Source organism: Rhinatrema bivittatum, chromosome 3 (genome assembly GCF_901001135.1).
Source record: "Rhinatrema bivittatum chromosome 3, aRhiBiv1.1, whole genome shotgun sequence".
NCBI lineage: Eukaryota > Metazoa > Chordata > Amphibia > Gymnophiona > Rhinatrematidae > Rhinatrema > Rhinatrema bivittatum.
Window position 1 is genome coordinate 53,538,524 of NC_042617.1, and position 25,074 is coordinate 53,563,597.

The window sequence follows — 25,074 nt, forward strand, 5'->3', positions numbered from 1 at the left end:
ATAAATCAGTCTCATTAGTTGTACCAATATTAGTATTAATTTCCTGTTTTCCAGTATGATGCATGTATCAGTAGATTGTAAACCCTACTAAACAACACGTTACACCGCTTTGGATGAAAGGTTTCTTTCAAAGAGGCGGTTAAATAAATCACATTTATTTCACAATTCTTATAACTAGGTCTTCTAGACAAACAGCTATTCTAAGATAGGAACAATCATTACATAGATATAAAAATATAGACAAAACAATGTAAAAGACAAAATATTAAAACAGTAAACTTAGCCAAAGGCTTTTAAAAATAACATTTAAATTTCTTATGAAATATTTTAATCTGTACATTCTTGAAGGTCAACTGGAAATGTATTCCAGAGAGTAGGTCCCATGATAGAAAATGTACACTTGTGTGCTGTCTGCAGGCAAGCCTCCTTAAGGGAAGGTATCACAAGCAAATGCTCTCTTGTGATTGGAATGACCAGTCAGGGAAGTACTGTGGTTTTTCATTGATCAAAGGTTTAAAAGCCAATGCTACCATTTTAAACGTCCCTATAAAAGCCACAAGCAGCCAGTGTTGCTTTCAAAAAATGGGAGAATGTGTTCTGAAAACAGCACAAAAAATAATGAGCTAAGTGGCTGCATTCTGTAAAAGCTGTAGATCCTTAATGAATTCCACCAAACCCTACAAAATCGCCAGCTTTACCCTGTCCTCCCCCATAGCCAAGGATCCGCTCTGCTTGTCTGATGTTTTTTGTTGTTTCCATTGGGAACCTGTTCCAAGCATCCACATGCTGTCTATGCTTTTAAAAAATATTTTGCAACACAAGATGGGCTTTCTTTTAAAGGAAAATTTAGATTCCTGGAAAAATGCTATAAATCTGAAAAAATTCTTCAAACACCTAATGAATATTGAATATTAATGCTTCCAATTTACACTTAAAGTGTTATAAAAACAGGGTTTATTTAGAAAAAAAAAAAGGATTTTCATTATTCTGTGCTAAATTATTCTACCCACAAGTTCTCAGAGCTCACGTAAGTGAAAAAACAACAAGAAATTGTCCTACTTTTATTTGAAGTTTGCTAAAAATACAAGCGTAATATACCACTTTTTTCCCTCATATCCTTCCATATAATGTCATTACAGTGCTAACATGCTGACTTGGTGTTTTGCAAGGTATAACACCAACAGTTCACCACACATGAGTTACATGACCTAGACTGGCACAAGATAGATTCTTTCGCAAGCCAATTTCTGGAAAAGGCTAAAGCCTTTCATTACCCACGTGTGGCAATTCCCATGACTTCCTTCAGGTCCATACATAAGTTATGACAATGGGAAGAACAACTTGGAAGGAGAGGTAAGGTTTGTGTGACTGAACTGCTCTCTTCAGAGAACCCTCATTACAATTAAGAAATTTTACTTTCTCTGAGGACAGGCTGTTCAATGAGTCACATACATGAGACTTCCTAGCTATGACACTACACTCCCAAATCTGTTAGAGTCAGAAGAAACACAAAGCTGGGTGAACTCTAAGGACTTAATTGTTCTCCAAGTTGAAGGCAACAGCTCTCTTTCAGTCCAGAGAATGGAATCTTTTTTTCTTTGTGGATATATGGACGAAAGAAAAATGTTGGCAAAGCAACAGATTAAGATGGAAGCTTGATATCACCTTAGGCAAAAACTTGGGATGCATGGGGAGACCATCTTATTATTATATTTAATATAAGGCACTAGGAACTGGAGTTCATTGATTCTTTGGGCTGAAATGACAGCCATCACAAATTCAGCCTTCCAGGTCAGATATGTGAGCTCACAAGAGACAGGTTTGAAAGAGATTTTAATCAGATGATTAAGAACCACACTGCTGTCCCATCAACCTGATAATTGGAAGCTGCACAGGAAATAGGGTTCTTTTCTACATGCTGGCTATAGTGGCTATTAAAAATCTACATCCCCTTGAACATTTTTCATATTTTATTTTATGTCATGTCAATGTCTCAGACTTGTATACATTAAATTAGTTTTTTTTCACCCATCAAAATACCATATGCCAAATCTTTCAGAGTCAAATGTTTTATTGGGGGATAAAGCATATTTGTATCCAACAACAAACAAATCCAACAACTGGATACATCTCCATTTCCTGAGTCAATATTTAGTGGACGCACTTATGGCACCAATTACAGTTGTGAGTCTGTTGGGATAGGTCGCCGCCAAATGTGTACACCTAGATTTGTCATATTAGACCATTTTTGTTTACAAAACTATTCAACCTCTGTGAAGGTCCTCAGGAACCACTGATGGACAACAATCTTCACAAGTCATGCCACAAGTGAGGTGATCAAATTTGATGATGACACAAAATTATGCAGAGTAGTTAAATCTCAAGTGGATTGTGATAAATTGCAGGAGGACCTTGTGAGACTGGAAGATTGAGCATCCAAATGGCAGATGAAATTTAGTGTAGACAAGTGCAATGTGATGCATATAGGGAAAAATAACCCTTGCTGCTGTTACACGATGTTAGGTTCTATCTTAGGAGTTACCACCAAGGAAAGAGATCTAAGTATCATAGTAAACAATACATTGAAATCATCGGTTCAGTGTGCTGTTGCGGTCAAAAAAGTAAACAATGATAGGAGTTACTGGGAAGGGAATGGCAAATAAAACAGTGGATGTCATAATGCCTCTGTATTGCTCCATCGTGAGACTACACCTTGAATACTGTGTACAATTCTGGTTGCCACATCTCAAAAAATATATAGTTGCACTGGAGAAAGTGCAGAGAAGGGCAACCAAAATAAGGGGCATGGAACTGCTCCCCTATGAGGAAAGGCTAAAGAGGTTAGGGCTGTTCAGTTTGGAGAAGAGACGATTGAGGGGGATATGACAGAGGTCTACAAAATCATGAAAGGACTTGAACAGGTTAATATAAATCAGTCATTTACTCTCTTAGATAATAAAAGGACTAGGACACTTCATGAAGTTAGCAAGTAGATCATTTAAAACAAATAGAAGAAAATTCTTTTTTACTCAGCGCATAGTTAAGCTCTGGAATTCATTGCCAGAGGATGTGGTTACGGTAGTTAGTGTAACTGGGTTTAAAAAAAGGTTTGGATAAGTTCCTAGAGGAAAAATTCATAAACTGCTATTAATGAGTAAGGAATAGTAGCTTGAGATCTATTTATTTAGTGTTGGGTACATGCCAAGTACTCTTGACTTGGACTGGCCACTGTTGGAAACAGGATGATGGGCTTGATGGACCCTTGGTCTGATCCAGTATGGCATATCTTATTGTTCACAGATTTTTGATTGGACTGAGGTCAGTGCTCTGACTGAGCTATTCCAGGACATTTGGCTGTGAGCTTCAAGTCACTGTCATGCTGAAAAGAGAACTTCCATCCCAGTTTTAGCTTTCTTGTAGAGAGCTGCATGATATTCTCAAGGACTTTTCTGTACTTTTCTCTATTCACGGACCCTTCTGTCCTGACAAGTGCCCCTGTCACTGATAATGAGAAACTTCTCCATGATGTTGCCACCACCATGCTTCACAGTAGGCATTGTGTTCAATGTGCTGTGTTGGATTTGCACCAAACATAATGCTTTACAGTCAAGCAAAAGGTTCTATTTCAGTTTTATCAGACCACATATTTTTGCCACTTGGTTACAGCAGCCACTGAATTTCTATTGCGTCCGGTCTTCAATGGCTTCGCCCCACCTACCTCTCTCTATTTGCACCTCCTCCCGCTCACCTTGGACTGATGGCCGTCGCGGCGTCTGTTTGCCGACCTCTCTGGTGTCCCCAGACCGGCTTTGGTGCTGCCTCCCACCATGCTCCTTCAAGGTACCTCTAGGGCGCGTGCACGCCGCCCTCATCTTTATTTCCAGGTTGGTGCGAACCTCAGGGGCACCCCCCTGTTCTGACGTCATGATTCCAGGGTATATCTTCCTACTTCGTTTGCTGGTTCGTCGAGTTAGCAACCGGAACTCTACGGATGGGATTCGCTCTCCGTTCCTAAGCTACTCTGCCACTCCAGCTCTACTGGAACTCTTACTACCCTTCGGGGTCACTAACGGGGTACCGGCTCCTCGGGGGACTCTCTGCTTCTTTCAGGTGCTATCAGGAAACCGGTACTCGCTCAAGTGCCCATGTTCTCTGTGTCGCTGCCTGCAACTTCTACCTTCTACTTGGAAGAACTAACTAGTCATCATCTGTGAATAGAGGAAACATCTCTCTCTCTACAGTACCACTTCGCCGGAAACAGGTACTCTCTCCTCGAGGGCCTGCCATCTGCTCCAGTGCCAGACCTCTCGTCTAGTGGAATCTTGGCTACTGCTAGTGAGTACAGCGCTCTCTGCTCTAAGGGATCAGGTACTCGCTCCTTGAGGGTCTGCTCTCCCTGTCTTGGAGCTTTCCTATTCTACTTGGGACTCTGAATGCTAATTCTATTGTGTGCTCATTCTCTCAGTCTTTTCCACTACAGCACTGCTCACAGAGAAACCATTCCAGCGTTCTGTGAGAGATGTGCCCAGCCGGGCTCTACAACCACTACTCACTACTGCCACCTCTGGTGGTTCCAAATACTGTTTAATAAAAGATTCAAATCTGTGTTGTCTGTCCGGAGTTTAGCCTGACGCTGTGGTCCCTCATGGGACTGCCCCCCATGGGCGTGGTCAGCTGCCACAGTGTCCAAGGATCCACCCAAACACCAATAACCATAACAATTTCCTTTGTATACTAAAAATGGAATTCAGGCAGGGCTTTCTTGAGTAATAGCTTTCTTTTTGCCACCTTACTCACACAGGCCAGATTTATAGAGTGCTTGGAATATTATTCTCACATGGACATTTTGCCCAGTATTGGCCATAGAAGCCTGTAGCTATTTCAAAATTGCCATTGGCCTCTTGGTTGCTTCCATGATCAGTCTTTTTGCTCTGTCATCCAGTTTGCAGAGATGGCTTGGTCTTGGTGGTATCATACATCTTCCATTTCTTAATAATTGTTTTTTCCATGCTCAGAGGGAAAGACAAGGACTCTGCAATTCTTTTACACCCATTGCCAGATCTGTGCCTTTTCACAAGTTTGTCCTGGAGCTTCTTGGTGCTCATGGTTAGTTCTTTGCTATGAAAGGTACTATCCAGCAGAAATAACCAACAGGAAATGCTGGATTTATTCTGCCTTCATGTGAATCAGTGTGGTTTAAAACAGGTGGGGCCAATTCAAATGGTATGTGCTTTTGAAGGCAATTGGTTTACCAAAGCTTTAAATATTTAGGATTGCTATAGAAGTACAAAAGGAGTGGGCACTTATCCAACCAAGCTATTCCATGTACAGTGGCTTGGAAAAATATTTAACCCCTAAAAAGTCAGCAGATTTGTGTGGATTACAAATGACACAGATTGTTTCAGACAATATGTTTATTGCAAACCAGTATGCTCAAAATACTTTTTAAAAGTCACAATTCATTATTTCTCTACATTTTTTGTAAAATAAAATTAAAAACTTAAAAATGCTGCTGGCATTGCTATGGAAGCTCCAAGTTTACACAGATGAAAAATATTGCCTTAAAATTTGACTTACAACTGGCCTCTATCTGTGAATCATTAAAAAAAAAAAAAAGTCAGCTTTTCTGGATAAAAGCCCCTAATTCCAGTACAATTGGTCAGACTGTGAGCTTGAAGCAAAGCTGCGAAAATGAAGATTAAAGAGCATTCTAAGGAAATTAAAGATAAAGTTACAGACATGCACAAGATAGGAAAAACGTACAAAATAATACTGCAAGACAACCTGCCTCAGTCTGCTAAAAAACAAACTTGGGAGAAAGTTCATCTTTCAGCAGGAAAATGATCCCAAGCACAAGGCCAAAGCAACACAGGAGTGGCTGAACCACAAAAAGGTGAATGTTCTACAACGGCCAAGTCAAAGCCCAGATCTCAATCCAAGGCACTATTTGAAAATTGCAGTCCATAAGTGTCATCCAATCAACTTGAACATCCTGCAGCAAATCTGTCAGGAAGAATGGGCAAAATTCACACCCAAACAGTGTGCAAAGCTGGTAGAAATGTACCGCAATGGACAAAAGCTGTTATTGTAGCAAAAGGTGGTTCTAACCAAGTGCTAGTCTGAAGAGGTTGAATACTTATGCAAGCAGCATTTTTCAGTTTTTAATTTTATTTTACAAAAAATGTAGAGAAATAATGAATTGTGACTTTTAAAAAGTATTTTGAGCATACTGGTTTGCAATAAACATATTGTCTGGAACAATATGTTTAAGTGTCATTTGTAATTCATACAAATCTGCTGACTTTAGGGGATCACATACTTTTGCAAGCCACTGTATTTTTTTTTTTTTAATTTCTACTTGATTTTCTAAGGAATTAAGGAATATATTTTTTAATTGGGCTAGGATGTGTGGATACATGGAACAAACTGTTTTAATGCATTTTACTTCCAGGCTATAAAGCAACAAAAAGTGAACATTTTGGAAGGGTAGACCTCTATAATCACTGTACATGCCAAGTACATTAAGGTGAATCAAAACAGCTTTTTTTTTTTTTTTTTAAGGTCAGACTCTGGAATAAAAGACATTCTAGCAATTTTGTGTGCCATTGGCCGGCCCCGTCACATGGTAGAGGCAATGGACGCGGTAGCCCCTGTCACATGGTAGGGGCTAAAGGCTACCGGTGCCATTTTGGTTAGTGGCAGCCGATGGCATGGGAATGGCAGACTGCTACCGGGCCCCATGCTGGACCACCAGAGGTTTTTGTGAGTCTTGGGGTTATTTAAATTTGGGGGGGTGGTGGCATATACTTCCTGCCCCTGGAGTCAGGGCTACGACCAGGGGCGGGCGGTGCAATTCAGAAGGTTCCTAGGGCGCCTAATCCCCTTGCACCGGCCCTGCCTACATGTGTGACAGAGTGAACTGCTTATCTTTCGAAAAAGGAATTCCCATATCACAAAAATATCATGGGCCCTATATTCAGCATCAAGGTATGATAACTGATACCCTTTTCTTGGGGACTGTGATTATTGCCTCTGCTGCATCCACAGCTGATGTGGAAGGCAAAAGACCTGAGCCAGGAATTGAACACAGGTTCTTCTGTATGACAGTTCATAGAATGGCCACTGAGCCACCAGGCCAGCCCAGAGACATTTTTTAATGTATTGTTGCTAATTTAAGCTATATGGGATTTGTTAATGCAAACTACCTTTGGAGTGTATAGGAACCACTGCATTCTGAAGGTTTGTGTATAAGTTTCCAATGCTAATAATATAAAGTTTCAACTTAAAAATACCAAATAAAAAAATACTAAAAGCATATAAAAATTTAAATACAGCATAGAATCTCTAAAAGATAAAATTCAATAAGTATTAAAAGCACCATTAAAAAGCTAAGTTTTGATCTGCCCTCTGAATGTCAAATAATTTTTTTCCAATTGGCTACCTTTAGAAAGGAATTGTAAAGGGAGCGAGCTACACATAAAAAAGATTGCCCTCGAATCCTTGTCAATCTTAGCTCTTTTGCAGAAGGAATGCAAAGGAGAGCTTCAATGATTCTTGAAGCAAATAGAGTCAAAATCACATGAAACTCTGAACATAAGCACAGAATTTTAAATTAGGCTTGGCAGGACATAGGCAGCCAATGAAAGTCATAAAGCAATAGGATTATGTAATAAGAACATGCCATACTGGGTCAGACCAAGGGTCCATCAAGCCCAGCATCCTGCTTCCAACAGTGGCCAATCCAGGCCACAAGAACCTGGCAAGTACCCAAACACTGAGAAGATCAGATTCTACTGATGCAAGTAATAGCAGAGGCCATTCCCTAAGTCAACTTGATTAATAGCAGTTAATGGACTTCTCCAAGAACTTATCTAAACCTTTTTTAAACCCAGATACACTAACTGCACTAATCACATTCTCTGGCAACAAATTCCAGAGTTTAATTGTGCGTTTGAGTGAAAAAGAACTTTCTCCGATTAGTTTTAAATGTGCCACATGCTAACTTCATGGAGTGCCCCCTAGTCTTTCTATTATCCAAAAGAGTAAATAACTGATTTACATAAACCCATTCTAGACCTCTCATGATTTTAAATACCTCTATCATATCCCCCCTCAGCCGTCTCTTCTCCAAGCTGAAAAGTCCTAACCTCTTTAGTCTTTCCTCATAGGGGAGCTGTTCCATTCCCTTTATCATTTTGGTCGCCTTTCTCTGTACCTTCTCCATCACAACTATATCTTTTTTGAGTTGCGGCAACCAGAATTGTACATAGTATTCAAGGGGCGGTCTCACCATGGAGCAATACAGAGGCATTATGACATTTTCCGTTTTATTAACCATTCCCTTCCTAATAATTCGTAACATTCTGTTTGCTTTTTTGACTGCTGCAGCACACTGAGCCGACAATTTCAAAGTATTATCCACTGATGCCTAGATTGTTTTCCTGGGCAAATACTTATCTTCTTGGAAAGTTCTTTAGACAAAAAGCTGTTGCCAGTTCTTTTATAATGAAGAAACTGCCAATCATAAAGGAATTGTGCCAAACTGACTCCCTTAGGATATACACCATTGGTCAATAAAACATATATCAAGTCAAACTAAGGGGCCTCGGTAAATAGTTCACCTGGTGCCTTTAAAGGTTTCACCTTTCCAATTCCCATCCTTATCTCTCCTCACTAATGGGTCTGTTAAGCCAGTTCAGATGGGCCTTTGTAAACTTTGGAAAGTGGACATTAGTCAAAAAAATTCCAACATTTATCCATCTCACACTCCACAGAACAAAACAACTCCATATTAAAAAACCTGTAAAGTTTTAGCTATATCCCTGTCGGTGTTGACTAATACACCTTCTTTGGCTCTGAGTATAGTAATAAATCTGGGACCTTATTTGGTATTTTTTTACAATTGTTTAATTTCTTTTATATGTTACTCGCGAAAAGTGCAAGTGTTGCTTGGGTAGTCTGGTCTATAACAACCTGTGTGAGTGTGTGCGTGCGTGCCCCTGTGGATATGGGGTCTTGTGCCTATGTGTGGGGGTGCCTCTGCCTGTGTGTGTATATCTGTGTGTATGTGTAGGCCAGTGTGCGCTTGTATGTTCTGCATACTTGTGCATGCTAGAATGCACCTATACCTAACTATCCCTGTGTGTGGAAGCGTGAGAGACAGGGCTTTGCAGTCAGACATATTAGTGAACATTACTCGAAGTTGCTCAGGTGTCTGGTCAATAACAGCCTGTTTGTGAGGACACCTATGCTTTTGAGAGCATGTGTCAGCTTGTGAGTGTGCTGTGCTGGTGTTCCTGTGTGCAACGATGCTTTTCAGATAGTCTTAACAGTGCACCTGATAACCAAAGACAGACAACAGTGTGACCAACTGACCAACCAACCAACACAAGCCTTTTTTAAAATATAGCATTTATTTTACTGATTGTTTTTTGCCTAAAGCTTTTTTTATGGAAAGGCAGATTATAAATTTAATAAATAAAAACAAAGGAGCAAGAGAAAAACAAACTTAAGTAAAGTTGTGATGGAGAGATAAGGACATGTAATGATCAAGGGACTTACCTTCCTAGTATCTCAAGTAGCTCCGCAACCCCATTAAAATGTTCTGTTTCATATATAAACCTGTTGAAAAAAACAAATGCAACTATGAAGATCATATTTATTGGGAAAACAAAATACAGTATCTGTTCAAAATCATTTAAACTTCAACTGTACTTCAATTCAATTGTACAACACTCACCCCGGGCGCCCCACCAAACACCAGAGGACCGTTAGTCAGCCTTTCCCCACCTACCAGCTCTCGGGGACTCCTCCATCACTGCCGGGATCCTCTCTCACCATGCCGACGCCAAACTCCGCAGGGGCTTCCCCATAGACGCTTCACTCTCCCGACTGCCTCCACCAGCACTGAGGGAGACTATCGAGGGGACCCCCACCCGAACGCAGCCAGCGTCACCGGACCTCAACTAGGCCTCGGAAAGGCCTCCCAGCAGCAACACCACCTGACCCGCAGCAAAGCCAGCCCCCTGACTGGAGAGGAGGGGCCGTGTGAGTGGATTTTAAATTAACACTCACCCCAGGTGCCGTGCGCCGAAGGAGCGCGACCAAAGGAGCAAGTCCCTTTGCGCGCCCCTTTGCGCAGCCCATTCGACGCAGCCTTCAAAGCTTCCCTCTATCAACTCCTACCTTCACCCCTCCCAATTCCTAATAAAAAAAAACAACCCCCAAAAACCTTGGGTACAAACAACTTCAACAATTCACACAAAAGATTTGAAGATGAACAAGATCTCATCTCCAACTAACCTTCCCACTTACTCCAAGAAACATTCAACAAAAAAGAAAAATACCTCTCCAAAACATCCACATAAAGTAAAACAACCAAACATCAACAAAAATAATACACATATTCCAATCTCAAGCTATATGCTCTTCTCATTCATACTTATCAATACTCGTTCAATCACAAAAAAAATCCCGCTGTTCAATGACCTACTCAACGACTACAAACCAGATTTCATTGCAGTTACTGAAACCTGGCTAAAAAACACCGACTCAGTCTTAATAAACCAACTAACCAACCAGGATTACAACATATCTTCAATCCCCAGAAAAAATAAAAAAGGAGGTGGCTTAATGCTTATATCAAAAAAAAAAAAAGCCTTCAACTATCATTTCGTTCATCAAACATTCCTCCTCCATTTGAAATTGCTTTATATGACTCTGCCAAACTTCAAATATGCCTGGTTTACTCTCCTCCAGGAGCACTGGATAAAAACTGCTCCCCTCTAATTGAATATATTATGAATAACATCTCCCTCAACAAAACCATCATCATACTTGGTGACTTCAACATACACTTCAACTTATACACCCAATCAAAAGCCTGCCAAACCATCACTGATGCTCTATCAGCTCTTAATCTGGAACAAATAATCCAATCTCCAACTCACAAAGCAGGCCACACAATTGACCTCATCTTTATCAACCCTGAAATATGGAAATCAAACTCTACTCACACCACAGAAATACCATGGTCTGACCACCACCTAATCCAAGCCAACTTACATACCAATATCAACCTCAACATTCCTCAAAGCACTCAAAGAATAATATCATACCGCTCACCTTTCAACACTGAAATCCTACAAAAAAACTCTACAAACTGAATTAAACAACATCAATCTAACTCCGAAAATGCTACCTCATCATGGCTAAACATCACAAAAAAAGTTGCAGACAACATGAATCCCATTATTACAAAGTCTAAACAACAGCCTAAACATAACAACTGATGGTATAATGAAAATATCAGATCTGCTAAACGTTTACTTAGAAAAAAAGAAAGGGAATGGAGAAAAAACAAAAATTCTACCACACTAAATAACTATCGAAACAACTTAGCTCAATATAAAAATATCATTAACAATGCGAAAAAGGAATTCTTCTCCAACAAAATCTCCAAATTTCATCATAACCCCAGAATGTTATTTACAATAATTAAGAAACTTACCAAAACCACCCATGATCCTATATGCACCAAACATGGATGTGATGACTTTGCTGATTTCTTCAAAAACAAAATATCTCATCTAATCCAAACTAACATAACCAACAACCTGAACACCAAAATTAACAACAAGATAACCTCATCATGGTCAGACTTTGACACCGCCTCCACCCTCCAGATTCAAACTATAATAAATAAACTGAACCCTGCTAAACATCCATTAGATACCATCCCAATAACCACCCTCAAAACAATTGAACCTACCATATCTAAAACCATCACCAAAATCATTAATCTATCACTGACTGAGGGCAAATACCCCAAATGCCTCAAATCTGCTATCATCAAACCAATCCTTAAAAAAAGCAACCTTGATCCAGAAATCCTCACCAACTACCGCCCTATATCAAACCTTTCATTCCTAGCCAAACCATTGAAAAAGTCGTACACACCCAACTTGATGAATATCTGGAGAAAAACAACATCCTACCTCCATCACAATATGGATTTAGAAAAAACCTAAACACAGAATCCCTCCTCATCTCCCTTAATGACATCATTATAAGAGGCTTCGATAAAGGTGAAAAATACCTGCTTATACTCCTTGACCTCTCAGCTGCCTTCGACACAGTTAACCACAACATACTGTTAGAACAACTATCCCAAATTGGCCTAACTGGCACCACATTACAATGGTTCTCTTCCTACCTATCCGATCGAACATACCAAGTACTTATCAACAACAACACATCAAAGATAATCAACCTCAACACGGGAGTCCCTCAAGGATCAGCTTTATCCGCTACCCTTTTCAACATATACCTTCTCCCCGTCTGCCAACTACTAAAAGAACATCGAATCACTCACTTTCTCTACGCTGATGACATCCAGCTTCTAATTCCCATACAAAATTCGATTGAAGACACCTACAAGAAAATCTCTGATCTCCTTATCTCAATCAAGCACCTACTAAACTCTCTGAAACTCATAATCAATTTTGACAAAACGGAAATAGTACTTATGGATAAAAAACCCAATCCAACACCGCCACCCCTGAACATACCAGACAAACAAATGATTTCTATACTCCCTACCACCCATACCAGAAATCTCGGAGTTATCATTGATAAACAGCTCTCTTTTAAGAACCACATAGCAAGTAAAACTAGAGAAGGTTACCACAGACTCCTAACCCTAAGACATATGAAGCCATTTCTCAACCCCTGTGACTTCAGAACTGTCCTACAACTTCTTATTTTCTCTACCTTCAACTATTGCAATTCCTTGCTAATTGGCATACCTTCATCATCACTCAAGCCACTCCAAGTACTCCAGAACTCAGCTGCCAGAATACTAACAGGAAGAAAAAGAAGTGATCACATAACACCCATATTGACATCTCTTCACTGGCTCCCTATTACTGCACGCATCGCCTACAAATCAATGACCATCATCCACAAAATTCTAAATGATGCCCATCAAGGACTTAATAACCTAAACATAACCCCCCAGAACCCTCAAAGAAACCTACATTCAAACAACACAGGATACTTAAGCATCCCCCCCATCAGAGATGCGCATCTAACAACTACAAGACAAAGAGCTTTTTCCATCGCCTCTCCTAAACTCTGGAACACCCTTCCTAAAGCACTAAGAACCCAGTACAACCTGAAAACATTCAAAAAGGACCTAAAAACTTTCATGTTCCGCAAATTCCTCACTGACTCTCAGACCTCTGATCACCCCAACTCTCAACTGAACTCGCAAATATAAACCTCTTTCCCTGCTCCCCACCCTGAACCTCCTCTCCCTCCCTCCCAACCTAGTAATACTTTCTGAATTTGAAACATATTCATATCTACTATTGTTAACATTGGTTTACTGTTTCACAACTGCGAAGAGAAATTTGTACTGTTCACTTGGTTTTTTTTACAGTTATTTAACTACTAAGTTATACATAAGCTGTAAACCATTAACTACTAAAATTTTACATAATCTGTAAACCATTATGATGGCTCTACCGAAAGACGGTATACAAAACTCAATAAATAAATAAATTCATAGGCCACTTGTTCCCTTTAATAAATGTAAAGGAATTTTAGATTAAGCATGACATGGAAAAGGTAATTGCTTACCAGTAATACTTTTCTGATAGTAGTACGAGTCTCGTCGGTGTGTTATGATATATGCATAATTTGTCAAGTCACAGAATTCTTCCAGGGTTTTCTAGAAAAGCTTTTGAGCATTTTCATGCACCAATGAACCTGAGGTTTCCCATGTACCTTTGAACCTGCTGTTCTTCAGTTGCTTGTACAGTTTAGCTTTAGAACTAAATTGTACAACTTGAATAAGAATAACTTACAAATGAGGAAATATTGTACTGCTGTCAGAAGAGTCACCCATTTTCTGATGACTAGTAGATAAAAGCAGCCACAATGATGCAACTAGCTAGTTAAGGATGGTCTTCAAATAAATAAGGAGACATGAACAAACAATGGGTGAGAAAGCACAGTTGCTTACCTGTAACAGGTGTTCTCCTAGGACAGCAGTATGTTAGTCCTCACATGTGGGTGACATCATCAGATGGAGCCCGGCACGGAAAACTTTTGTCAAAGTTTCTAGAAACTTTGACTAGCAGACTGAGCATACCCAGCCTGCTGCTATCCTCGCGTCTACGTGAGGTCCCCCCTTCAGTCTGGTAACATAGCAAAATACGAGCAAAAAATAAAACAACAAAACGAAGGTGAACCTAACATCGTGGGGAGGCGGGCGGGATTCTTGAGGACTAACAACCTGCTGTCCAAGAAGAACACCTGTTACAGATAAGTAACTGCGCTTTTTCCTAGGACAAGAATGGTAGTCCTCACATGTGAGTGATTACAGAGCTCCAGACTGCCCTCTGTGATCAGAGGAACCCACAGTAGCTGAACAAGGTGCCAACGGGCACAGCACAACTGCGGCGCTGTGGGAAAACTGGGACAGTGTGGTCCCACAGAAAGCATGATGAAAACAGTTGGGTTCAAGACGAATAGATTGCAGAGGACAGATTGGCCAAAAGCTCTGTCCTAGCGACTATCCCTGTCGAGGCAGTAGTGAGCCACGAATGTGTGGAGAGAACTCCAGGTCGCGGCTCTGCAGATTTTGGTGACAGGGTCCACAGGCAGATGGGCCACTGACGCCACCAGAGCCCGCACAGAGTGAGCCTTCACCCTACCGGCCAGCTAGAGGCTTGCCTGCATGTAGCAGAAGGCAATGCAATCTGCTAGCCAGTTGGATAGGGTCTGCTTCCCCACTGCTGCTCCCAGCCTGTTGGTGTCAAAGGACACAAAAAGAGCTGGGTAGACTATGTCTCGCTGTACATTCCAAGTAGAAAGCAAGCATCCGCTTGCAGTCCAGGGTGTGAAGAGCATGTTCCCCTGGGTGAGAATGAGGCCATGGGAAGAACGCGGGAAGGATAATTGACTGGTTGATGTGGAAAACAGTCTCCACCTTTGGCAGAAATTTTGGATGCGTGTGCAGCACTATACGACCATGGAAGAATTTCGTGTAGGGAGCGTACATAACCAGGGCCTGGATCTCGCTGACCCAGCGAGCGGAAGTGATCGCCACCAGGAACATAACTTTTCAGGTGAGGAACTTCAGGTCACAGGATTTGAGAGTCTCAAATGGATGCCGCATGAGCCTCACCAGGACAACGTTGAGATCCCATGGGGTTGCCGGCAGGTGAAGTGTGGGCTTCAGTTGAACTAGGCCCCGCATGAAACACCTGACCAGTGGCTGAACTGAGGTGGGTGCTCCAGCGACGCCTTGATGGTAGGCGTTGAGGGTGCTGAGGTGTACTCGGACCAAGCTGGTCTGGAGGCCAGACTTGGACAGGTGCCACAGAGAATCCTGCAGGTGGGGGATTGGGCAGGAGAAAGGGTCTAGTCTGTGACCGCCGCACCACTTCGAGCTGTAAGATCTCCAAGTGGAAGGTTTCTGGGATTCAATCAAGACTCTGGAAACACCATCTGAGAGCTGTAAGGGCTGAAGGATCATGCACTCAACACCCACACCGTGCGGGCCAGGGCCCGGAGGTTTGGATGGCGCAGGGTGCCCTGGTTCTGCTATAGGAGGTTGGCAGCCGTCCCCAGCGGAACTGGTGCGCTCATGGATAGGTCATGGAGCAGAGGGAACCATACCTATCTTGGCCAGGATGGTGCCACCAGGATCATGGTCCCCCCGTCCTCTTGCAGCTTCGTCAGAGTCCTCGAGAGAAGCGGAACAGGGGGGTAGGGGTACATGAGACCTTGTCCCCAGTGAAGGGAGAACGTGTCGCAGGCCGGACGGTCCTTCCCCGGAATCAGGGAGCAGAACATACTCACCTTGTGATTGTGGGGAGAGGCAAACAGGTCCATGTCTGGCATGCCCCAGCAACGGAATAGATCGGCTGCCACCGCCGGGTTCAGGTCCCTCAGCCAGTCCTTCCAGCGCTCATGTGGCTGGAAGGACTGGCTGAGGTGGTCTGCCAGCGTGTTCAGGTGGCCAGGCAGATATGTGGCCCGTAGGTTCATCCCCCTGCAGAGGGCCCAATCCCAGACCTGTATTGCTTCCTGGCAGAGGGGGAAGGAGCCCGTGCCACCCTGCTTGTTGATGTACCACATCACCACCTGGTTATCAGTTCTGATGAGGACGACCTTGGAGATAGCCTGTCCTGGAAGGCCCACAAGGTGTACTGGATCGCCTGCAGCTCCAGAAAATGTATCTGGCAGCGGGACTCGGCCGCAGTCCAGAGGCCTTGGGTGTGCAGGCCGTCTGCGTGAGACCCTCACCCCTAAGGTGAGGTATTAGTGGTGAGGGCTGGAATGGGAGCCCGAATTCCAGATTGGATTGGGCCTCCCGCCAGGTTAGGGAGAGGCATGACCATCACCGGCACCTTCCAGATTCTGGGATGCCTACGCCACTGGGACCGCAAGGCCCACTGTGGGTCCCTCATGTGGAGGCGGGCCAAGGGGGTCACATGGACCGAGGCCGCCATGTAGTCCAGCAGCAGACGGGCCAGTACCTTCTCTCTGTTGCGAACGAGGGTAGCTAGCAAGGAGAGGGCAACCGCTCGATCCCTGGGCAGGAAAGCTTTCGCTTGTGCAGTATCCAACCCGTCACCGATAAAGTCCAGCTGTGGAGATGGATTGAGATGTGACTTGGGGAAGTTGATAATGAATTCCAAGGTCTGTAAGGTTTGAACCATCAAGGCTAGAGCATTCACGGCCCCGGAGTGTGATTCGCTCCAGATCAGCCAATCGTCCAGGTATGGGAAGATGTGGACTGAGCGACGTCTGAGATAGGCAGCTACCACCGCCAAGCATTTTGTGAAGACGCGTGGGGCTGAAGCCAGCCCAAAGGGCAGTACTTTATATTGAAAATGTGCCGTCCCTACCAGAAAGCGGAGGTACTTCCTGTGGTTTGGGACAATTGCAATATGGGCGTAAGCCTCCATTAAGTCGAGGGAGCAGAGCCAGTCTCCTCTTCGGAGGAGCGGGATCAGCAAGCCCAGAGAGATCATCTTGAATTTTTCTCTTACGAGAAAACGGTTTAACGCCCTGAGATCAAGAATGGGGAGCAAGCCACCATTCCTCTTTGGAATGAGGAAATATCTCAAGTAGAAACTGTGGCCCCACTGCTCGCGGGGAACTGGTTCTACCGCGTCAGCCGCTAGAAGGGCAGAAAGTTCTGACTGAAGGATGACCTGATGGGCGGCCGTACCCCATGATGGAAATGGGGGGCCTGCTGAAATTCCGGCAGTAGCCCTGGTGGACAATGGAGAGGACCCAACGGTCTGAAGTGATCGCCTCCCAGCAGCGGGTGAAGCAAAGAAGCCTGCAGCCAACTGGGGGATCGGCCGCCATGGGAACCAGCGTTTGGCTCGTGCCCTCTCGCTGCCAGTCACAAGCTGGCCGACGGGGCCTGCTGGGGGGTTGGTTGGGCCCTCGGAACTTGCTGCTACTGGCCACGGCTTCTAGGGCTGGACCGAGATGGGCAAGTACGAGCAGCCGGAGGGAAGTATTTCCTTGACCGGTAGAAGGGCTTGTGAGAGCCCGGCCTGGAGGACTTCCTGGCAGCGGAAGAGCCTTCTGAGAGGCTGGTGGAGAGTTGCTGAAGAGTATCATGCTGATCTTTCAGCTGCGCCTTGACCTCTTTTCACCTTATCCCCAAACAGGTTCTCTCCTTTACAGGGGAGGTCTGCAAGCCTATCCTGAACCTCCGGCCGGAGGTCCGGAGCCAAGATTGCCTTCTGGCACAGACTCTACCGGCGGTTAGGCAGGCTGCGGTTTCGAAGATGTCATAGGTAGACCTGACCTCGTGTCTACCTGCCTCAAGTCCCAGTGAGGCAATGGTTGCAAGGGACTCCTGCTGTTGCAGGGGAAGTCCCTCCGCAAACTCCTGGACTTGCTTCCATAGGTTGTGGTCGTATTGGGTCATGTACCGCTGGTAGGATGCAATACTGGCCACCAGCATAGCCCCTTGGAACATTTTCCTCCCTATGCCGTTGAGCTCCCTGTGTTTGCGCCCCAGAGGGGCAGAAGCATGTCCAGGAGCATCTGGTTTTCTTAAGCGCGGACTCCACCAGCGCAGACTGGTGGGATAAGTGCAGTCGTTCAAAGCCCATGGCCTGTTGAACCAGATAAGTTGCATCAGCTTTCCTGTTCAACAGGGAAACAGACACCAGTAGTTCCCACGTATGGAGGAGCAGCTCCTTAAAGATATCGTGGACTGGCACCGCTACGACCTCTTTTGGAGCGTCGATGAACTGGAGGACCTCCAGCATCTTATGACTGTTATCCTCCTCCAAAAGGAGCTGGAAGGGAATGGCCTCTGCCATGGCCCTCACACAAAGCTGTCGAAAGACAGTCCTTGGGCAGAGAGCGAAGCCGCTCCTCTGGAGGGGAAGGCTTCGAGAGGGGGGTCATCTGAGAACTCTGAAGACGCGTCCGAGGAGTGGGGGAACTGTCTCCTATCAAACCCTATGGCCTGTTGCACCAAGTAAGTGGCATCAGCCTTCCTGTTAATGGGGAAGACAGAAGTGAGGTGGCTCCCACATGCGGAGGAGTTCTTTGAAAATATCGTGGATCAGAACCGCCACGATTTCCTTGGGAGTGTCGATGAACTGGAGAACCTCTAGCATCTTATGACACACATCCTCCTCCATAAGCAGCTGAAAGGGAATGGCCTCGGCCACAGCCCTGACAAACCTCGTGAAGGACAAGTCCTCGGGTGGCAATAGGCACTGCTCCTCTGGAGGGGAAGGCTCCGAAAGGGGGTCATCGGAGTAATCAGAGGATGAGTCTGTGGAATTGTAACCCAGGGGTCATATGGCACCTCCTCCTCACTGGGACCAGCATGTCATTGGCGAGGTCCATGAGGGGCATTAGCCCTGGGCTCCAAAGGCTTCAGAGGCCTCTAGGGCACCGGTGGCATTGATAGCTCCCCCGGCATGGAGGGGTCATAGGTCGTGGTAAGCCGGAGGGATCCGGCAAAAGCTTGGGGAAATGTGGGCGAGGGAACATGGTACAGGCTGTATCTTCCTCCTTCTTGGACCCGAGAATCGGGATTGCTCTAGTGGAGGGCATCTTGGGCCCCTCAAGCAAGATCCATTAAGCCCATCAACATGTCTCTCTGACAGTGGCCAGTCTGGGCAGACACTAAAGTATATCTAGTTCCTGTACTCACTCCCAGGAATAGTAAAGTAAGTTTGCTTTCTGTAAACAATTTGTGTAGATAGCAGGATGAATTAGCTATTACATGTGGGGGCTGTCATACAGCAACACTGAATGAATCTCCCATTCAGGTGTTGCATCATGAGCCCCCTAAGTCAATTTTAGAGCTAATTCTAGCTAGGTAGTCGACTCTCCAGGAAGGCAGGCAGGTATTTAGTATAGCTAAATCATCCTGCTATCTAAGGAAAATACTGTTTATGGAAAGCAAACTTGCCTTTCTTATTGATAAGCAGGGCTGAATTAACTATAACATGTGGCAAGACCAAGTTGAGGGTTGCAGCAGAGCGCTTACTGAAATAAGCAATCTGGACCCCAATATGGACTGGGTGCTAAGCAAAACTAATTACTTGTACAAATTTACTGTCACTCTTTGAGAGATTGCCCCTATAATAATGGGATGCAAAATTGTGTACTAATGACCAAGTTTCGGCTTTGCAGATGAGCCACTGATGCAGCCATGGCTCTAACTGAGGAGCCTCCACAGTGTCTAATTTGTAGACTTGCTAGCATATGCAGTGTGATGCAATATATTCAGTTGGTTATTATATGCTTCACCACTGCTATTCCCAGTCTGTTAAGATCATAAGAGACAAATAGTTGCAAAGCCTAACAATGGGGCTAAGTCCTCCTTTTGTAATAAACCAAGGCCCTTTAACACTGTAAGGTATGTAGAGTCTTTTCACCTTCATGAGTATGATACCTCGGAAAGAATGTAGATAACAAGATGGTTTGAGTAAGCTGAAAAGCTGATACAATCTTTGGTAAAAAAAACCAAAAAACTTTAGGTAGGTATGGATCATCACTCTATTGTGGTAGAACTGCATATAATGTGGATAATGAATTAAAACCTGAAGCTCGCTGACTTTTGCCCAACGTTACTGCTACCAGGAATATTAATTTCCACATTAGGTACATGAGAGAAGTTCAAATGGTGGCTTCAACAGTTGTACCAGATCCACATTTAGATCCCTTGGAACAGATGGTTTCACGATTAGAGGTTTAGTTAAGTCCTTCATGAACTTGCAAACTAACAAATGAATAGAGATAAGCTTACCCTCAGTTTGAGTATGGTAAGCTGCTATGGCACTGAGATGTACTCTTACATATGAGTTGTTAATCCTGAAGCAGAAGGAGCGCAAATAGCTCAGTAATTCTTTGGGTTCATAAATGAACGGATCCAAGGTGGTCCATTAACACCATGTGGAGAAGAGTTGTAGGCTCTTCCAGATGATGATTTTCTGGCAGGCACTATTATGCCTTCAACCTGCTTGAGTAAGGATTACGTGGCAATCGTTGAGCTCTCAACATTCAAGCCATCAAACTGAGGGAGGGAAGGTTCGGATGAAACAGTTGATAAAGATGGATCTGAGGACTGATGGACAGCTATATCAAATATGTGAACCAAACCTGTCTGGCCATGCTGGTGCTTAGGGGCTCAGACGGGCTATTTCTTTGAGTATTTTTTGTACCATTCTGGTTATCAGTCGAATTGGTAGAAAAACATACATGAGATCTGTATTCTAGTTGAGTAGAAAAGGATCCTGAGCATATCTGAGTTCCCTGGGAAGAAAGGAGTAAAACTTTTGCAGTTTTCTGTTTTACACAAATAGATCAATTGCTAGAAGTCCTCATAGACTGAACAGTCTATCAGCTATTGATTACTGTAGAGCCTATTCATGTGCTTGTAAAACTCTGCTAAGGCGATCTGCTAATGCGTTGGAGATCCTTGGAAGGTCAGTCGCTTGCAAGTCAGCCTGATGCTTGCATGGCAATTAAGTTATGTTTACTGTTTCTAGGCAAAGAGACCATGACCCCATGCCCTTTGTTTGTTCATGTAGAACAGAGCTGTCCAAAGTGTGTGTCGCGACACTTTAGTGTGTCGCCTGCAGTTTGCCAGTGTACGTGACACACCGGCAAGTGGGAGCCAATGCAGCCGCCGGTGGAGCTCATCCCACTGGCGGCTGAGCAGTGAAATATCGCTGTGCTGTGTGCCGGATACGCACAGCAGGAAGATCGGCAGGGCCGTGGTGGAGCTCACCTCACCACGGCCCGAAGAAGAAAAAGGTCACGTCGAAACGTGCAGGTGCTCCTCCTCCTTCCTGCCCATGCGGCCCCGGAAGAAAAATGTTGCCGGAGCCGCACGGGCAGAAAGGGGGAGGAGCATCAGCCGCAAGCAGAAGAGGAGCAGCAGCGTTGTTGCAGCGGGCGAGCAGAGCAGGAGGCCCAACAGCAGGGTCCCCACCGCGGATCGGCCCGAGAAGATCAGGGCCACTGCAGAGCCCATCCTGCAGCGACCCGTGAAGAGGAGGACCAGAGGTAAGAGAGAGGCTGAGGGCCCGTACAGTGCGTGTATGAGATGAGTTGAGCGATTGTGTGCGTGTATGAGATGAGTTGAGAGATTGTGTGTGGGAGCGAGGACCTGAATATTTGCAGAGACAGCATGTGAGAGCCTGTGTGTATGAATGATTGTATGAGAGAGAGCATGTGCCAGTGAGAGCCTGTGTGTATGAATGATTGTATGAGTGAGAGCCTGTGCTTGAGCAAGACAGCATGTGGGAGTGAGAGAGAGCCTGGGTGTGTGAGAGTCAGACAGCATGTGCAAGAGAGAGACTGTGTGTATGAATGATTGTATGAGAGAGAGCCTGTGAGAGTGAGAGCCTATGTGTGTGTGTGGGAGAGAAAGCATGTGAGAATGAGAACCTGACTGAATGTTTGAGAGAATAAGATAGATGGAGAGAAAAGAAATAGAAAAAAAGACAATATGAAAGGAATTGGCAAAAAAATAAGATAGGGGAGGTGGAACAAAAAAGCCTGTGACTAACCGATTAGAAAACTAAGATTAGACAGCAAAGGTAAAAAAAAAAGAAATACATTACTTTTTAGTGATTGGCACATATAATCTTTGGTAATGTGCAAGAGTAGCACTTTCTCTATGCGGATCTCACAATGTACGAGATCAACATGGAGGAAGTGGAAACCCACGGGGCCTGCACAGAGGAGGCAGCAGAATGGGCTTCAGTGCCAATTGCAGCAATCAGCGCCTCCCCAATAGCCATGCGACATCAGTGACAGTGGCAGCAGAGGAATGAGAGAGGTTCCAAGGTTACTGGCAAAAGAGAGGAGGGTCTGCCTTTAGTGTGTGCCTGCCTGAGGGTGTGTCTGTGTATGAGAATGTATGGGTGTCTTCCTGGGGTTTGTATGTGTGAGAATAGGTGCCGGCCTGTGTGTGGTGTATGTGTGTGTGTGAGAATGAATTGGTGCCTGCCTGGGGGTCTGTGTGTGTGAGATTGAATGTGTGCATGCCTGGGGGATGGTGAGAGAGTGGTGTGAAAATGAATGGGAGCCTGCCTGGGGGTCAGTTTCAGTGTGTGAGCATGTTTGGGAACTTGCCTGGGTGTGTGTGTTTGTGTGTATGTGAGGGAGCCAGAGAGAGTGTGTATGAGAAAATCCAGGGGAGTAAGTGTTTGTGTGGGGGGGGTGTGTGGAGGGAGAGAGAGTGTCTTAGAGCTTGAGAGTGTGTCAGTATCTGTGAGAGCGAGAGGTTATGGTGGGTATAAGAGCATGAATGTGTATGTATGTGACAGTGTATGTGTGAGAGAGAATGGACATGTGAGTATGTGTGAGAGAGAGAATAACCTCCTAATCCTCGACAATATCAGGGTGATTGGAAATCAAGCGCTCCCACCTATGGACAGCAGGAGCTTTTAAAAATCCTTATTAATTTTAATTATTGGGTGTTATTTGATATATGTGCTGTTTTGAAATATTTATTGATGTTTGGGAAATTGTAAAAAATGTATATGATTTTAATGAATAGAAATTCTATTTATCATTAGTTTTAAAATATTCTTTTATTAGTATGGTTTTACTATTATAACTGATGCTTTATGTTTCTTGATTTTATTTGTTTTGTGAGGAATGGTGGTTCTGTTTTTCCATTGTTAATACACAGAGGCTGGCTTCTTGGGGTTTCCATTTCAGTTTTTGTCTAATTTGTGCTCCTTTATTTTGTATTCTGTATTTGGTGAGGGTCTGTCTCTGCTCTGTGTGTGTGACCATGATGAGAAATTCGCTAGCATAGGGATCTATAGCAATCTGGTTTGTTTTGTTTCCTCAGTAGGTGGTGTATTGGTATTCTAGGACACAGTGTAATATTTACCCTTGCTTTTTCACAGGTAGGGTTATTGTTGTTTGAGTCCTTGGTGTTATTACTGTTATGTTACAATGGAATTGCAGTATAGATTTTGAGTGTCTTTTTTGCGGGGTTTTGTGTTAGTTCACAATGTGCCTGGAAGTGGAAGGTGTTTGTGCTGCTGTTACTGTGAGGTGACACCAGAATTTGAAAATATCTTTTAGTATGATGAGCTGTAAGGGAAACATTCAAGCTCCATTTTTTGGGAGAATTTCAGTGGATGCACAGAGTTACAGAACTGGAGGTACAGGATTTATATTGACATTCTGTCCCTTCCTATAAATTCCAGACTTCACTCTCATAGCCCTATAGAATTAGTTGAATGAGGCTATCAAATAATTATATAGTGTGAAACTGGCCAGCTTTTTAAAATTACGCAGAAGACCCTTTGGACTTTTTAATAACACCAAATATTCAAAAGCTGTGTTCATCCCATCAAGCTCATATATCTCATTAAAGAGGTAAATTGAATAACACAATAACTTTGTTTTATTATTGTTACTCATAAATTATAACAATAACATTCATCTTGGAATATTATATATTTTTAATATAAATGAAAGGTTTTCACAAGATAGGTTGTGTCGTGAAACATTTTATTATGTATATATTTAAGGAAACATACATAAATTGTCGAAATACATTTTTCGTTTAACCTTTAACCTCTGGTTTGCTAGTAGACTGAATTACTGTGTCCTGAAATTATGTTTGTCTAAAAAGTGTGTCACCAACATGAAAAGTTTGGAAAGCTCTGATGTAGAACATAGCAACATGATTGTCAGTTTGAATGAGAATACTTTTTTCCTTGGAGAAGGTGAGCGAAAATTGTTAAGTATACCTGATCGCTTTTAATTCTAGGAGGATGATCAGAAATTGCTTCTCTAGGGATGATAGAGTTCCTCGGGTTCAAAAGAGGCCTCTGTGGGCCCCTTGTGGAGACATCTGTTGCCTATGTTATTTGATGAGGAAATAGATAGGTCTAGCTACCAGTGCAATTCCTGTTTCATTTTTTTAGAAATCTTCATATTGCCAAGTTAGTGTGCCTCATTGGGAACAAAGGTCCCACTACAGGAGCTGTATATGAAGGCAAGTTAGTGAAACTACATGAATTGACACTGCTATGTGACCTAGAACAACCAGCAGCTCCTTGGCTGTTGATTGATATGAGTTCAATAGTCTGTATACAAAGGACCTGAAAGTGTTCGCCCGATCTGATGGAAAGAAAGCTCTCACTTGCAGAGAATCTATTGATGTTCCAAAGAATTTGATTTTGTGGAAAAGAATTATAATTTATTTTTCAATATTCACCAAGAACCCTAAGGACATTAAGAGGAGTTTTGATTTTTGCAGGGAGGTTAGTACACCTTCCTAGGCATTAGCTGAAACAAGTCAGTTGTCCAGATTAGGGAAGGCTCGGATACCCTGTTGCCACACATACGTTGCTACATCCAGGCAATTGGTGAAGACTCTCAATGGTGCTGACAGACTGTTATGGTGGGTGAGTTCATGTGAGCTGGAAATGGACTACATTAAGCCATATTAAGCATTTAAAGGTGGGAATTGAGGTGTTTTTTAAACAGACTAGACAGCACATTAATACATAAAAATTACTTGTGGTATGT

General features: G+C 43.6%; 1 protein-coding gene across 5 annotated transcripts in view; it reads right to left on the reverse strand.

Annotated features, from left to right (window-relative positions):
- The window catches only part of PPP2R5A (protein phosphatase 2 regulatory subunit B'alpha), a 356,054-nt gene that overhangs the window by 113,205 nt on the left and 217,775 nt on the right, over positions 1-25,074 (reverse strand). For all 5 annotated transcript variants that reach the window (XM_029593246.1, XM_029593245.1, XM_029593244.1 and 2 more), the window contains one exon: positions 9,562-9,621. In XM_029593246.1, coding sequence (XP_029449106.1) covers positions 9,562-9,621 — 60 coding nt within the window. The remainder of the gene's footprint in view (positions 1-9,561; positions 9,622-25,074) is intronic.